Source organism: Chamaea fasciata, unplaced genomic scaffold (genome assembly GCF_029207755.1).
Source record: "Chamaea fasciata isolate MVZ Bird 193981 ecotype frontalis unplaced genomic scaffold, bChaFas1.0.hap1 SCAF_1026, whole genome shotgun sequence".
NCBI lineage: Eukaryota > Metazoa > Chordata > Aves > Passeriformes > Sylviidae > Chamaea > Chamaea fasciata.
The window spans coordinates 17,781-34,336 of NW_027095111.1; the positions used below are offsets into that span (position 1 = coordinate 17,781).

The 16,556-nt window shown below is 41.7% G+C and overlaps 1 protein-coding gene across 1 annotated transcript in view; it reads left to right on the forward strand.

Annotated features, from left to right (window-relative positions):
- The window catches only part of LOC136284496 (maestro heat-like repeat-containing protein family member 1), a gene marked incomplete at its 5' end in the record, with an annotated part of 33,972 nt that extends 17,522 nt beyond the window's left edge, over positions 1–16,450 (forward strand). Inside the window, 4 exons of the mRNA XM_066174842.1 lie at positions 217–352; positions 3,766–3,879; positions 5,497–5,650; positions 13,169–16,450. Of these exons, the coding sequence (XP_066030939.1) occupies positions 217–352; positions 3,766–3,879; positions 5,497–5,650; positions 13,169–13,190 (426 nt within the window). The remainder of the gene's footprint in view (positions 1–216; positions 353–3,765; positions 3,880–5,496; positions 5,651–13,168) is intronic.
- Between the last annotated feature and the right edge of the window lie 106 nt (positions 16,451–16,556).

Genomic DNA, 16,556 nt, shown 5'->3' on the forward strand with positions numbered 1-16,556 from the left:
CGGATGGAATTTTTGGGAATTCTGGGCGTGGAATTTTTGGGAATTTGCGGGATTTTGCGGACAGAATTCGTGGGAATTTGGGGAATCTGGGGGGCGGAACTCTCAGGAATTTTGGGGGATTTTGGCGTTTCGCAAATTCTGAAATCTGGGAACAGAATTCTCCGGATTTTTGGCAATTTGGGCGGTTTGGGGACGGAATTTTTCCCTTTCCCGCAGTCCGTCACTCCTTTCTACAACCTGAGCTCCCTCCTGGCCCTGCTGGCTCCTCGCTGCTCCGACGGAATTCCCAAAATCCGCCGGAATTCCGTGGATTGTGTCCAGTCCCTGCTCCGCATCCAGCTCCGCTACGAAGGTGGGGAAAATTCCCGGTTTTCCAGCAGGGAAAAATTCCCGATTTTCCAGCAGGGAAAAATTCCCGATTTTCCAGCTCGTTCCTGAGGTTTTCGGCTCGGAGTTTTGGGGAATTCTTGGGGGGGTTTTTTTGGAATTTTTTTGTGGAATTTTTTTTGATTTTTGGGAGATTTTATTTTGGGATTTTCGGGGGATTGTTTTGGAATTTTGGGGGATTTTTTTAGGAATTTTGGGGGATTTTTTTGGGATTTTTTTGGGGATTTTTGGGGGATTTGGGGGGGATTTTTTTGAATTTTTGGGGATTTTTGTAGATTTTTTGTGGATTTTTTTTTTTGCTTTTTTGGGGATTTTTGGAGGGTTTTTTTGGAAATATTTTTGATTTTTTGAGGGTTTTGACTGGATTTTGGGGGAGTTTTTTTGGAATTTTGGGGGATTTTTTGTGGAGTGTTTGTGGATTTTTTTTTGGTTTTTGGTGGGATTTTTTGGGGATTTTTTCGGGATTTTGGGGGAATTTTTTGGCGATTTTTTGTGGAGTTTTTGTGAATTTTTTTGCTTTTGGGGGGATTTTGGGGGAATTTTTTCGGGATTTTTTTGAGGATATTTTGGGGGGATTTTTTTGGGATTTTTTTGGATTTTTTTGTGGGTTTTTTTTGCTTTTTGGGGGATTTTTGGGGGATTTGGGGGGATTTTTTTGGAATTTTTTTGGATTTTTTGTGGATTTTTTTTTTTTTTTGCTTTTTTGGTGGGATTTTTTGGGGAATTTTTGGGGGGATTTTTGGGGATTTTAGGGGATTTTTTGGCGATTTTTTGTGGAGTTTTTGTGGATTGTTTTTTGCTTTTTTGGGGGATTTGGGGGGGGATTTTTGGGAATTTTTTTTAGGATTTTTGGGGGATTTTGGGGGGATTCTTCTGGATTTTTTTGGATTTTTTTGTGGATTTTTTTTTGCTTTTTGGGGGATTTTGGGGGAATTTTTTCGGGGTTTTTTTGAGGATTTTTGGGGGGATTTTTTTGGATTTTTTTTTGATTTTTAGTGGATTTTTTTTGCTTTTTGAGGGATTTTGGGGGAATTTTTTCGGGATTTTTTTGAGGATATTTTGGGGGGATTTTTGGGGGGATTTTTTTGGGAATTTTTTGGGAATTTTTTGAGGATTTTTAGGGAATTTTAACATATTTTTTAGGGATTTTGGGGGATTTTTTCCCCCGAATTTTGGGGTTTTGGGGACTGTGGAGTTCTCGGGTTCTCCAGGAGGGGGCGCTGCTTCCCCGTGGATTTTCGGGAAGTTTTTCCCATGGAATTCCAGGAGGTTTTGAGGTTTGATCCCATCAAACTCCACCTTTCCCATGGAATTCCCAAAATCCGCTGGAGTTCCGTGGATTGCGTCCAATCCCTGCTCCACATCCGGCTCCGCTACGAAGGTGGGAAAAATTCCCGATTTTCCAGCTCCATTCCCGAGGTTTTCAGCTCTGGGGCTTTGAGGAATTTTGGGGGGATTTTTGTGTTTTGTTTTTTTTTTTTTTTGGAATTTTTTGGGGGTTTTTTTGTGGATTTTTTGGATTTTTTTGGAATTTTTTTTTGATTTTTTGGATATTTTTGATTTTTCTGGATTTTGGGTATTTTTGGGGGGGATTTTTTTGGCATTTTTGGGGATTTTTTTTGTGGATTTTGGGGGATTTTTGGGGGGGAATATTTGGGGATTTTTTTGGGATTGTGTTTGGAATTTTGGGGGATTTTTGTGGGATTTTTTTTTAATATTTTGAGGGATTTTAAAATTATTTTAGGGTTATTATTTTTTTATTAAAGAGTAATTATTAATTTTAGTAAAAAATTATTTTAAAAATTATTTTTTCATTTTGGGGGATTTTTTTACGGATTTTTTGGGAGGTTTTTTGTGGGTTTTTTGTGGATTTTTTTGCGTTTTGGGGGATTTTTGGGGAAATTTTTTTTTTTTGGAGCTTTGGGGGATTTTTTTGGGATTTTGGGGATTTTGGGGGATTTTGGGGGACTTTTTTTTCCCCCGAATTTTGGGGTTTTGGGGACCGTGGAGTTCTCGGGTTCTCCAGGAGGGGGCGCTGCTTCCCCGTGGATTTTCGGGAAGTTTTTCCATGGAATTCCAGGAGTTTTGGGGGTTTGATCCCCATCAAATTCCACCTTTTCCAAGAGATTCTGGAGTTTTGGGATTTAATCTCATCAAATTCCGGCTTTGCCGAATATCCAGAGATGGAATTCCATGGAATTCCAGGAATTTTGGGGTTCAATCCATGGAATTCCCCCCCCCAAAAAATCCTCCACAAAATTCCATAAAATCGCTGCCAGAAATTAAAAAAAATCTCCAAAAATTCCCCCCAAATCAAAAAAAAAAAACTCAAAAAAGAAAGAAAAAAACTCACCCAAAAATAATTTTATAAAAAATTTCAATTAAAAAAATTCTTCCAAAAACTAAAAATAATCCCCCAAAAATCAAAAAAAAATTTGTCCGAAAATCCAAAAAAATCCAGATTTTTCTGTTTTCCCGCAGGTTTTTCTTGCTCTCACCAGGACGAGCTCGTGGAAGGGTTGGAATCTTTGAAGGAGGGGTTGGAAAATTCCCCCCAAAATCCCCCCCAAAGATCTGCAAAAAGTCCCCTAAAAATTAAAAAAAAATCCCCAAAAAATTGCTAAAAAATCCCAACCCCCCCCCCAAAAAATCCCTCCCCAAAAATCCCAAGAAAATCTCAAAAATTCCATGAAAAATCCGCCCCCCAAAAAAAATCCCCAAAATTTTTTAAAAGAAAATAAAAAAAAAATTCCAGAAAAATCTTCCCGAAAAAAATCCCCTAAAAAAAAAAAATCCAAGAAAAAATCCCCCAAAAGATTAAAAAAAAAAAAAATTTAAAAAAGAAAATCCCTAAAAAAATCCCAAAAAACTCCCAAAAACTCCCCCAAAAATCCCAAGAAAATCCCAAAAACTCCCTGAAAAATCCGCCCCTTAAAAAAAATCCCCCAAAATTTTTTAAAAGAAAATCTCAAAAAAATTCCAGAAAAATCTTCCTGATAAAAATCCCCTAAAAAAAAATCCAAGAAAAAAAATCCCTCAAAAGATTTTAAAAAAACCACAAAAAAAAATTAAAAAAAGAGAAAATCCCTAAAAAATCCCCAAAAACTCCCAAAAACTCCCCCCAAAAATTCCAAAATCATCCCCAAATTTTTTTTTTAAAAATCCCCTTGGAGGGAAAAAAAAAATTCCATTAAAAATCCAAAAAAAAAAAAAATCCCGAAAAAATCCTGAAAAAATCCAAAAGCCGCCTCTAAAATCCAAAAATTAAACGCCAAAAAATCCGAAAAAATTGTTAAAAATTAGAAAAAAATATTAAAAATTATTAAAATTATTGAAATTATTAAAATTCTTAAAATTCCCGTTTTTTCTTGTTTCCAGGTTTTTCTCGCTCCCACCGGGACGAGCTGGTGGAAGGGTTGGAATCTCTCAAGGAGGGGTTGGAAAATCCCGATTTTTTCCGTCCTCTTCCACACCTGCAGCAGGATGGGAGCGGTGAGAATTCCGAATTCCGGGATTTCGGGGGGAAATTTGGGGATTTTGGGGAATTTTGGGGGATTCTGGGGGGATTTTTATAGATTTTTGGGGGGTTTTTTTCTGGGATTTTGTTTGGATTTTTTGGGGATTTTGTTTGGATTTTTTAAATTATTTTTGGGATTTTTCAGGGTTTTTTATTTTGGGGATTTTTTTTGGGATTTTTTGAGGATTTTTTTTGGGAATTCTGGGGCGATTTTTGGGGGATTTTTTGAGGATTTTTTTCTGGGATTTTGGGGGGATTTTTTGGGGATTTCGTTTGGAATTTTGGGGGTTTTTTGGGGATTTTTCAGGTTTTTTTTCTTTTGGGGGATTTTTTGGGATTTTTGGAGGATTTTTTGAGGATTTTTGGGGGGATTTTTGGGGGATTTTGGGGGGGATTTTTTTGGAATTTTTTAAAAATATTTTTGGGATTTTTCAGGGTTTTTTTTCTTTTTGGGGATTTTTTGGGGATTTTTTGAGGATTTTTTGGGGGGATTTGGGGGGGATTTTTTTGGAATTTTTTGAGGATTTTTTCTGGGATTTTGGGGGGATTTTTTGGGGATTTTGTTTGGATTTTTTAATTATTTTTGGGATTTTTCAGGGGTTTTTATTTTGGGGGGATTTTTGAAGGATTTTTTGAAGGATTTTTGGGGGGAATTTTGGGGGAAATTTTGGGAATTTGGGAAGATTTGGGGGGGGATTTTTTGGGAATTTTTTTAAATTATTTTTGGGATTTTTCAGGGTTTTTTTTTTTCTTTTGAGGGGGATTTTTGGGAGGAATTTAATGGATTTTTGGGGTCATTTTGGGGGATTTTTTGGGGATTTTGGGGATTTTTGGGGATTTTTTGAGGATTTTTTTCAGGATTTTGGGGGGATTTTTTGGGATTTTTGAGGATTTTTTGAGGATTTTTTTCAGGATTTTCAGGGGATTTTTAGGGGATTTTTTGGGATTTTTTTTTATTATTTTTGGTATTTTTCAGGTTTTTTTTTTTTCTTTGAGGGGGATTTTTGGGAGGAATTTAATGGATTTTTGGGGTCATTTTGGGGGGATTTTTTGGGTTTTTTTGGGATTTTTGGGGATTTTTGGAGGAATTTTTTTCAGGATTTTCGGGGGATTTTTTGGGGGATTTTTTTGGAATTTTTTTTTTATTATTTTGGGGATTTTTCCGGGTTTGTTTTTTCTTTTTGGGGGGAATTTTGGGACGGATTTTATGGAATTTTGGGGGATTTTTCGGGGGGGATTTTTAGGAGAGATTTTGATGGAATTTTGGGAGGATTCTTCGGGATTTTTTGGCAGGGATTTTATGGAATTTGGGGGGGGATTTTTTTTTTGGAATTTTTGTTGGGGCATTTTATGGAATTTTGGGCAAATTCGGGGATTTTTTTGGGCGGAGGGATTTTATGGAATTTTTGTAGAACTTTTTATTACGTTTTGGGAAACTTTGGGGGCAATTTTATGGAATCGGGGCGATTCCGGGGCGGATTTTACGGAATTCCGGGAGGATCTTTTATTTTGGAGTTTTTTTGGAGAGATTTTATGGAATTCCGGGCAGATTTTTTTTTTTTTAATGGAATTCCCGATTTTTTTTTTCCCAGGTGATTGGGAAGCGAATTCCCCCGAGCAGCTGCTGAGTCTCCTCCTGGCCCTGTTGGATTCTTGGGAAGATCCCGACGGGAATTGTTCCCGCTGCCGCCTCCGTCATCTGCAACTCCCTGCCTCCGGGAACGGGGAGGGATCCTGCAGGAAAAGGTGGGGAAAATTCCCAAAATTCCCCCCAAATTCCCCCAAAATTCCTGAATTCCCAAGGTTCTCACCCTTCCCAACATTCCCCAGAATTCCCAACGTTCTCAACATTCCCGAGATTCCCGGCGTTCCCTAAATTTCCAAAATTCCCGATGTTCCCCGACGTTCCAAATGTTCTCCCCAGATTCCCGCGATTTCCAGCGTTCTCAACGTTCACCGGAATTCCCAAAAATTCCCCGGAATTCCCCAAAATTCCCCCAGATTCCTGGAATTCCCCCAAAATTCTTGAAATTCCCAACGTTCCCCAAATGCCCCAAATTCCAAGAATTTCCCCAGTGTTCCAAATTCCCGGATGTTCCCTAAAAATCCCCGAAATTTCCGACGTTCTCGAGGGTCCCAAAAAATCTCAAAAACTCCCCGAATTTCCCCGAGATTCCTAAAATTTCCCAAAGTTCCAAATTTTCCCAGAATCCAACGTTCATTCCCCAAATGTTGCGCCGGGAATGGTGAGAGGGGGGGAGGGGTGAATCCTGCGGGAAAAGGAAGGAAAAAATTCCCAAAATTCCAAAACCTTCCGAAATCACAAGGTTCCCCAAAATTCCCGCAACTCCCCAAATTCCCCGGATGTCCAAAATTCCCAACATTCCCCCAAATTCCCGGAATTTTCCGTGTTGGCGACATTCTCAACCTTCCAAATCTTCCCAAGGTTCCAAAATTCCCCCCAAATCCAAAATTCCTGAAATTCCCCCCCAAAATTCCTGAAATTCCCCCAAACTCCCCCAAATTCTCCCGAAATTCCTGATGTTCCCTGAAATTCCAAAATGTCCCAACGTTTCCCCGAAATTCCCAATATTCCTACAATCCCAGGATTTTCTCTTTCCTGGGATCCCTGGACGCCTCAACGTCGATTTTTTTCCGGATTTTTGGGACTTTTCCCAAGTTTTTTTTTTCCGGCAAATTCCGGCTCCTAAATTAGGAAGGAGCCCCTGGAAAAATCCCAGGAAAATTTGGGAAAAAATCCTGGAATTCTGGGACTTTTCCCAATTTTTGCGCCTTTTTCCTGATTTTTTTTTTTTTTTTTGGAGGCGCAAAATTCCGGGCCCAAAATTGGGAAGAAACCCCTGGAAAATCCAAAAAATTTGGGAAAAGTTCTGAAAGGAGAAAATCCCTTCGGATCAGCCTCGTTCCGGCAAATCCGTCGGAATTTTGGGCATCCAAAAATCGGGAAAACCCCCCCGGAATTCCAGGATTTCCTCCTTTTTCCCAAACTTTTGGGGATTTTTCGGGGGCTCCTTCCCCAGTTTTGGGGCCGGAATTTGCCCAAAATTTGGGAAAAGACCAAAAAAAATTGGGAAAAAACCCAAAATTGGGAAAACCCCCCAGAATTCCAGATTTTTTTTTCTCCTTTTCCCAAATTTTCCTGGGATTTTCCAGGCGTTCCCTCCCAATTTTGGGGCCGGAATTCACCCAAAAAACTCGGGAAAAGACCCAAAAACTTGGGAAAAGTCCCAAAATTTGGGAAAAGCCACAAAAAAATTGGGAAAAACCCCAAACTTGGGAAACCCCCCAGAATTCCAGATTTTTTTTCTCTTTTTCCCAAATTTTCCTGGGATTTTCCAAGGGTTCCCTCCCAATTTTGGGGCCGGAATTCACCCAAAAAACTCGGGAAAAGACCCCAAAAATTGGGAAAATTCCCAAAATTTGGGAAAAGCCACAAAAACATTGGGAAAAACCCCCAAAATTGGGAAAACCCCCCAGAATTCCAGAATTTTTTTTTTCCTTTTCCCAAGTTTTCCTGGGATTTTCCAGGCGTTCCCTCCCGATTTTGGGGCCGGAATTCACCCAAAAAACTCGGGAAAAGACCCAAAAACTTGGGAAAAGTCCCAAAATTTGGGAAAAGCCACAAAAAAATTGGGAAAAACCCCCAAACTTGGGAAAACCCCCCAGAATTCCAGAGTTTTTTTCTCTTTTTCCCAAGTTTTCCTGGGATTTTCCAGGCGTTCCCTCCCAATTTTGGGGCCGGAATTCACCCAAAAAACTCGGGAAAGACCCAAAAATTTGGGAAAGCTCCCAAAATTTGGGAAAAGCCACAAAAAAATTGGGGAAAACCCCCAAACTTGGGAAAACCCCCCAGAATTCCAGGTTTTTTTTGTCTTTTTCCCAAGTTTTCCTGGGATTTTCCAGGCGTTCCCTCCCGATTTTGGGGCTGGAATTCACCCCTCCCCCCCAAAAAATCGGGAAAAATCCCCCCAAAAAATTTGGGAAAAACAAAGTTGAGGAGTTCAGGAATCCCTGGAGAACTCAAATCCCGGGAAAAAAAAACCCCCCCTTCGGATCGGCCTCGTTCCCAGCTGGCAAACCCGTCGGAATTTCGGCGATCCGGAGGTTTTTCCGTCTAATCCCGGGATTTTCGGGATAAATTCGCCTTTAATTGGAAGCAGCCGGAGCCTCTTTGCCGGGTTTTGATGGGTTTGTTGGTTTTTTCCCGTCGGAATTCCGGAGTTGGGAACGTTCCAAAGTTCTCCGGGTCGCCCGAAATCCGAGCTCGTCCCAAAATTCCCGGGATTTGGGGCTGCCGGGGGAGAAAAATCCCGGGAATTTTGGGGTCCCGGGAGGGGGGAGGGGGGGGTGTTGTTTGGGGGGAATTTTGGGGTTTTAGGGAGTTTTGGGGTTTTTTTGGGAATTTTGAGGGAATTTTGGGGAATTTTTTGAGTTTTGGGGATGTTTGGGGGAGTTTTTGGGGCATTTTCAGGGATTTTTTGGGTTTTTTTCGGGGGGTTTTGGGGGGTTTTTGGGAATTTTGGGGGGTTTTTGGGGAATTTTTTGGGAGTTTTGGGGATGTTTGGGGGAGTTTTTGGGCATTTTCGGGGATTTTTTGTTTTTTTTTCGGGGAGTTTTGGGGTTTTTTGGGGAATTTTGGAGTTTTGGGGAATTTTTTGGGGTTTTTAGGGAGTTTTACGGAGTTTTGGGGGTTTTTTGGGAATTTTGGGGGGGTTGAGGGAATTTTTTTGGCATTTTGGGGGATTTTGGGGGAGTTTTTGGGGGAATTTTTTGGGGTTTTTTTTGAGTTTTGGGGTTTTGGGAATTTTGGGGTTTTGGGGATTTTTCGGGTTTTTAGGGAGTTTTACAGAGTTTGGGGGTTTTTGGGGAATTTTGGGGGGTTTTTGGGGATTTTTTTGGAGTTTTGGGGAATTTTGGGGGAGTTTTGGGGGGTTTTCGGGGATTTTTGGGGTTTTTTCGGGGAGTTTTGGGGTTTTTTGGGGAATTTTGGAGTTTTGGGGAATTTTTTGGGGTTTTTAGGGAGTTTTACGGAGTTTTGGGGGTTTTTTGGGAATTTTGGGGGATTTTTGGGGAATTTTTTGGAGTTTTGGGGGAGTTTGGGGGAGTTTTTGGGGCATTTTCGGGGATTTTTTGGGTTTTTTTTGGAGTTTTATGGAGTTTTGGGGGTTTTTTTTGGTTTTTTTCGGGGAGTTTTGGGGTTTTTTTGGGAATTTTTGGGGATTTTTGGGGAATTTTTTGGCGTTTTGGGGGATTTTGGGGGAGTTTTTGGGGGAATTTTTTGGGGTTTTTTTGGAGTTTCGGGGGTTTTGGGAATTTTGGGGTTTTGGGGATTTTTCGGGTTTTTAGGGAGTTTTAAGGAGTTTTGGTTTTTTTCGGGGAGTTTTGGGGGTTTTTGGGAATTTTGGGGTTTTTAGGGAATTTTTTGCAGTTTTGGGGATTTTGGGGTTTTTTTCGGGGAGTTTTGGGGGGTTTTGGGAATTTTGGGAGGTTTTTAGGGAATTTTTTGCAGTTTTGGGAGAGTTTGGGGAAGTTTTTGGGGCATTTTCGGGGATTTTTTGCGTTTTTGGGGGGAGTTTTGGGGGTTTTTGGGAGATTTGGGAGGGTTTTAGGGAATTTTTCGGGTTTTTAGGGAGTTTTATGGAGTTTGGGGGGTTTTTTGGGAATTTTGGGAATTTTTGGGGAATTTTTTGGAGTTTGGGGGAGTTTTGGGGAGTTTTTGGGTTTTTAGGGAGTTTGGGGTTTTTTTGGGAATTTTGGGGTGTTTTTAGGGAATTTTTCGGAGTTTTGGGGAAGTTTGGGTGAGTTTTGGGGGATTTTTTGGGTTTTTTCGGGGAGTTTTGGGGGTTTTTGGGGAATTTTGGAGTTTTGGGGAATTTTTTGGCGTTTTGGGGGAGTTTGGGCGAGTTTTGGGGGGAATTTTTGGGGGTTTTTTTGGAGTTTTGAGGGGGTTGGGAATTTTGGGGTCTTGGGGAATTTTTCGGGTTTTTAGGGAGTTTTACGGAGTTTTGGGGGGTTTTTAGGAGTTTTTGGAGGTTTTAGGGAATTTTTTGGAGTTTTGGGGAAGTTTGGGGAGGTTTTGGGGGTTTTCGGGGATTTTTTGGGGGTTTTTTGGGGAGTTTTGGGGATTTTTGGGGAATTTGGGGGTTTGGGGGAATTTTTCGGGTTTTGGGGAATTTTTTGGGTTTCAGGGAGTTTCACGGAGCTTTGGGATTTTTTTTGGGAGATTTTTTGGGGTTTTAGGGAATTTTTTGGAGTTTTGGGGAAGTCTGGGGCGGTTTTTGGGGAGTTTTTGGGTTTCTTTGGGGATTTTGGGGCTTTTTTGGGAATTTCGGGGGGTTTTGGGGATTTTTTTGCGGGTTTTGGAGAAATTTTGAAGTTTTTAGGGAGTTTTAGGGATTTGAGGGGGTTTGGGAGTGGGTTTTGGGGTTTTGGGGAATTTTGAGGGTTTTTAGGGAGTTTTTTGGGGGTTTTGGGGGTTTGGGGAGTTTTAGGAGGTTTTAAGGGAATTTTTTGGTGTTTGGGGGAATTTTGGGGGTTTGGGGGGGTTTAAAGGGAATTTCGGGGTGTTTGGAGAGTTTTTGGGGGGTTTAAAGTAATTTTTTAGGATTTTGGGGAATTTTTTGGGGGTTTAAGGGAATTTTTGGGGGTTTTGGGGAATTTTGGGGGGTTTGGGGGGTTTTTAGGGAGTTTTTGGAGGTGTTTGGGGGAATTTTGGGGGTTTTTAAGGGAATTTTTGGGGGTTTGGGAGAATTTTTGGGGGTTTTTAGGGAGTTTTTGGGGGGTTTAGGGGGTTTTAAGGGAATTTTGGGGGTTTGGTGAATTTTTGGGGTTTTTTAGGGAGTTTTTTGGGGGGTTTGGGGGGGTTGGGGGAGTTTTAGGAGGTTTTAAGGGAATTTTTTGGAGTTTGGGGGGAATTTTGGGGGTTTTGGGGGGTTTTAAGGGAATTTTGGGGGGTTTGGGGGAATTTTTTGGGGATTTCAGGGAATTTTGGGCGGTTTTAAGGGAATTTTGGGGGTTTTGGGGAATTTTTTGGGATTTCAGGGAATTTTGGGGGGTTTTAAGGGAATTTTTGGGGGTTTTGGGGAATTTTTGGGGATTTCAGGGAATTTTGGGGGGTTTTAAGGAAATTTTTGGGGATTTTTGGGGAATTTTTTGGGATTTCAGGGAATTTTGGGGGGTTTTAAGGGAATTTTGGGGGATTTTTGGGGGTTTTGGGCGGTTTTTAGTCTTTGGGAAGGGTTGGGATAATGGGGGGCGGGGCTTGGAATTGTTGGCGGGGTGAAGGGGGAGGGGATGGGGAATTCTTTGGGAAAAATGGGAATTTTGGGAATGGGGGAAAACGGGAAACTGGGAATGGGGAAAATGGGAATGAGGCGGGAAACTGGGAATGGAATGGGGCTAATGGGAATGGGAAAAATGGGAAACCGGGAATGGGGAAACTGGGAAACGGAAGACGGGAAACTGGGAATGGGAATAATGGGAATGGGAAACTGAGGTTGGGAATGGGGTGGGAAAAAACCAGGAATGGGGAGATGGGAATGGGAAGTCATGGGAACGGGATGATGGGAAAAGCAGGAATGAGAAATGGAAATCACGGGGGGATGGGAAAAAAACTGGGACTGGGAATGGAAACGGGAAACTGGGACTGGGAAAAACGGGAATGGGAAAAGTGGGAATGGGAATGGGAAAAACAGGCACGAGAAGTTTGGGATGGGAAATCGGGAAGAGGAACGGGGAAAACGGGATGGGAAGGGGAATGCGAACGGGAGTGGGAATATTGGGAATGGGAAACTGGGAATGGCGAATCGGGAACGGGAATGGGAAAAAGGGGAATGGGAGAAATGGAAAAACAAAAAAACACGGGAAGAGTGGGAACGGGGAAATGGGAATGAAGGTGGGAGAAATGGGAATGGGAATTGGAAGGGGAAAAACTGGGGAAAACTGGGAAAACGGGATCCAGTGGGCTTCCGGTGATTTTCCAACCCCGACCCTTCCACAGCTCCAAAATCCCTTCCTGGGTTTTTTTTTTTCCTTTCCTGGGAATCTCCCACCAATTCCTCCCTTTCCCCAAAACCCGGCGATTCCTTCCCTCTGGAAAATCCCTGCAAGGTTTCCCCAAACCCATCCGTGGGTCATCCCCAGGATCCCATCCCTCCTTTCCCGCTTTTCCCGCTTTTCCAGCTTTTCCAGCTTTTCCAGCTTTTCCAGCTTTTCCAGCTTTTCCATCTCTTCCTTTTTTCCAACTTCTCCTCTTTTCTCTATTTCCTCTTTTCCTCTTTTCCCTCTTTTTCCTCTTTCCCTTTTCCAGCTTTTCCATCTTTCCCTCTTTTCCAGCTTTTCCCTCTTTCCCCATTTTTCCCTCTTTCCTTCTTTTCCCTCTTTTCCCCCTTTTCCTCTTTTCCCTTTTTTCCAGCTTTACCCATTTTTCCCTCTTTTCCTCTTTTCCTTCTTTTCCCTCTTTTCCTCTTTTTCCTTTTTTCCTCTTTTCCCTCTTTTCCCTCCTTTCCCTCCTTTCCCTCCTTTCCCTCTTTTCCCTCTTTTCCTTTTTTCTCTCTTATCCCTCTTTCTCTCTTTTCCTCTTTTCCCTCTTTTCCAGCTTTTCCATCTTTTCCCTGTTTTCCCTCTTTTCCAGTTTTTCCAGCTTTCCCTCTTTTCCCTCTTTTCCCTCTTTTCCCTCTTTTCCCTCTTTTCCCTCTTTTCCAGCTTTCCCTCCTTTCCAGCTTTTCCTTCTTTTCCTCTTTTTCTTCTTTTTTCTCTTTTCCTCTTTCCCTCTTTTCCAGCTTTACCCATTTTTCCCTCTTTTCCTCTTTCCCTCTTTCCCCCTTTTCCTCTTTTCCCTCTTTTTTCTCTTTCCCTCTTTTCCCTCTTTTCCTCTTCCCCCTCTTTTCCCCTTCCCCCTCTTTTCCCTCTTTTCCCGCTTTTCCGGCTCTTCCCGGTGATTTTTTCCCCTCTTTTCCTTCTTTTCCCTCTTTTCCTCTTTTCCTCTTTCCCTCTTTTCCTCTTTTTCCATTTTCCCCTCTTTTCCTCTTTCCCTCTTTCCCCCTTTTCCTCCTTTTCCCTCTTTCCCCCTTTTCCTCTTTTCCCTCTTTTCCCTCTTTTTTCTCTTTTCCTCTTTTCCCTTTTTCCTCTTTCCCATTTTTCCCTCTTTTCCTCTTTCCCCCTCTTTTCCCCTTCCCCCTCTTTTCCCTCTTTTCCCGCTTTTCCGGCTCTTCCCGGTGATTTTTTCCCCCCGGTTTTGGGCAGGTCCCGGAGCTGCTGGCGGTGATCCATTCCAAGCTGGAATTGCTGGACGAGGATCAGCTCCGGAGGGCGGCTCAGCAGTCCGTGCTCATCCTGGGCCTCCAGCACCCCGAAACCGTCGTCTGCTGCCTCCTGGCGAAACCGCTGCCCTTCGACAGGTGCGGGAAGGTGTTCCTGGAAGGGAATTCCCAAAATTCCAGACCCGAATCCCAAAATTCCAACCCCAAATCCCAAAATTCCAACCCCAAATCCAGCCCCAAACCCCAAAATTCCAGACCCGAATCCCAAAATTCCAACCCCAAATCCCAACATTCTGGTCCCAAATCCCGAAATTCCAACCCCAAATCCCAAATTCCAGCCCCGAATCCCAAAATTCCGGCCCCAAATCCCGAAATTCCAGTCCCAAATCCCAAAATTCCGGCCCCAAATCCCAAAATTCCAGTCCCAAATCCCAAAATTCCGGCCCCAAATCCCAAAATTCCAGTCCCAAATCCCAAAATTCCGGCCCCAAATCCCAAAATTCCAACCCCAAATCCAGCCCCAAATCCCAAAATTCCAGCCCCAAATCCCAAAATTCCCGGCCCCAAATCCAGCCCCAAATCACAAAATTCCAACCCCAAATCCCAACATTCCAACCCCAAATCCAGCCCCAAATCCCAAAATTCCGGCCCCAAATCCCAAAATTCCGGCCCCAAATCCCAAAATTCCGGGCCCAAATCCCAACATTCCGGCCCCAAATCCCAAAATTCCAACCTCAAACCCAGCCCCAAATCCCAAATCCAGCCCCAGTCCCAAATCCAATCCTGAAATTCCGGCCTCAACCCCAAATCCCAAAATTCCAACATCAAATCCCAAAATTCCGGCCCCAAATCCCAACATTCCAACCCCAAATCCCGAAATTCCAGCCCCAAATCCCAAAATTCCAGCCCCAAATCCCAAAATTCCAACCCCAAATCCCAAAATTCCGGCCCCAAATCCCAAAATTCCAACCCCAAATCCAAAATTCCGGCCCCAAATCCTAAAATTCCAACCCCAAATCCCGAAATTCCAGCCCCAAATCCCAAAATTCCGGCCCCAAATCCCAAAATTCCAACATCAAATCCCAAAATTCCAACCCCAAATCCCAAAATTCCGGCCCCAAATCCCAACATTCCAACCCCAAATCCCAAAATTCCGGCCCCAAATCCCGAAATTCCAGCCCCAAATCCCAAAATTCCAGCCCCAAATCCCAAAATTCCGGCCCCAAATCCCAAAATTCCAACCCCAAATCCCAAAATTCCGGCCCCAAATCCCAAAATTCCAGCCCCAAATCCCAAAATTCCAACCCCAAATCCCGAAATTCCAGCCCCAAATCCCAACATTCCGGCCCCAAATCCCAAAATTCCGGCCCCAAATCCCAAAATTCCAACCCCAAATCCCAAAATTCCGGCCCCAAATCCCAAAATTCCAACCCCAAATCCTAAAATTCCGGCCCCAAATCCCAAAATTCCAACCCCAAATCCCAACATTCCAACCCCAAATCCCAAAATTCCGGCCCCAAATCCCAACATTCCAACCCTAAATCCCAAAATTCCAACCCCAAATCCCGAAATTCCGGCCCCAAGTCCCAAAATTCCGGCCCCAAGTCCCAAAATTCCGGCCCCAAATCCCAAAATTCCAACCCCAAACCTAAAAATTCCCTGAAAATTCCCTAAAAATTCCCAGAAAATTCCCAGAAAATTCCCACAAAAAATTCCTAAAAATTCCCCCAAAATTCAAAAAAAATTCCCAAAAAATTCCTCCAAAATTCCCAAAAAATTCCTACAAATTCCAAAAAAAATCCCAAAAATTCCTAAAAATTCCCAGAAAATTCCCAGAAAATTCCCAAATGCCCCCCCAAAAATTCCCAGAAAATTCCTAAAAATCCCCCCAAAAAACCCGAAAAAATTCCCAGAAAATTCCTGAAAATTCCCAAAAAATCCTAAAAAATTCCCAGAAAATTCCTAAAAATTCCCAGAAAATTCCTGAAAATTCCCCAAAAAACCCCCCAAAATTCCCAGAAAATTCCAAAAAATTCCCAAAAATTTCCTCCAAAATTCCAAAAAAAATCCTACAAATTCCAAAAAAAATCCCAAAAAATTCCTAAAAATCCCTGAAAATTCCCAGAAAATTCCTACAAAATTCCCAGAAAATTCCTAAAAATTCCCAGAAAGTTCCCAGAAAATTCCCAAATGCCCCCCCAAAAATTCCCAGAAAATTCCCAAATGCCCCCCCAAAAATTCCTAGAAAATTCCTAAAAATCCCCCAAAATTCCCTAAAAATTCCCAGAAATTCCTAAAAATTCCCAAAAAAATCCTAAAAATTCACAAAAAATTCCCCAAAATTCCCAGAAAATCCCAGAAAATTCCCAGAAAATTCCCAAAAAATCCTAAAAATTCCCCAAAAATCCTAAAAATTCCCTGAAAATTCCCAGAAAATTCCTAAAAATCCCCAAAAATTCCCAAAAAATCCCCAAAAATTCCCAGAAAATGTCCCCAAAATTCCCAGAAAATTCCCAAAAATTCCCAAAAAATTCCCAAAAAATTCCTGAAAATTCCCCAAAAAACCCCCCCAAAATTCCCAGAAAATTCCCAGAAAATTCCCACAAAAAATTCCTAAAAATTCCCCCAAAATTCAAAAAAAATTCCCAAAAAATTCCTCCAAAATTCCCAAAAAATTCCTACAAATTCCAAAAAAAATCCCAAAAATTCCTAAAAATTCCCAGAAAATTCCCAGAAAATTCCCAAATGCCCCCCCAAAAATTCCCAGAAAATTCCTAAAAATCCCCCAAAAAAACCCCAAAAAATTCCCAGAAAATTCCTGAAAATTCCCAAAAAATCCTAAAAATTCCCAGAAAATTCCTAAAAGTTCCCAGAAAATTCCCAAAAAATCCTAAAAATTCCCAGAAAATTCCCAGAAAATTCCTAAAAATTCCCAGAAAATTCCCCACAAATTCCCAGAAAAATTCCCAAAAAAATCCCCAAAAATTCCCAGAAAATTCCTAAAACATTCCCAAAAAATTCCTAAAAATTCCCCAAAAAAATTCCCAAAAAATCCCAAAAAATTCCCAGAAAATTCCCAGAAAATTCCTAAAAATTCCCAGAAAATTCCCAAAAATTCACTGAAAATTCCCAAAAATTCCCAAAAAATTCCTAAAAATTCCCAAAAATTCCCAGAAAATTCCCAGAAAATTCCCCAAAATTCCCCAAAAATTCCAGAAAATTCCCAAAAATTCCCAAAAATTTCCTAAAAATTCCCTGAAAATTCCCAGAAAATCTCCCCAAAAAATCCCAAAAAAACCCCCAAAAATTCCCAGAAAATTCCCAAAAAAAAAAATTCCCAAAAAATTCCTAAAAATTCCCCAAAAAAATTC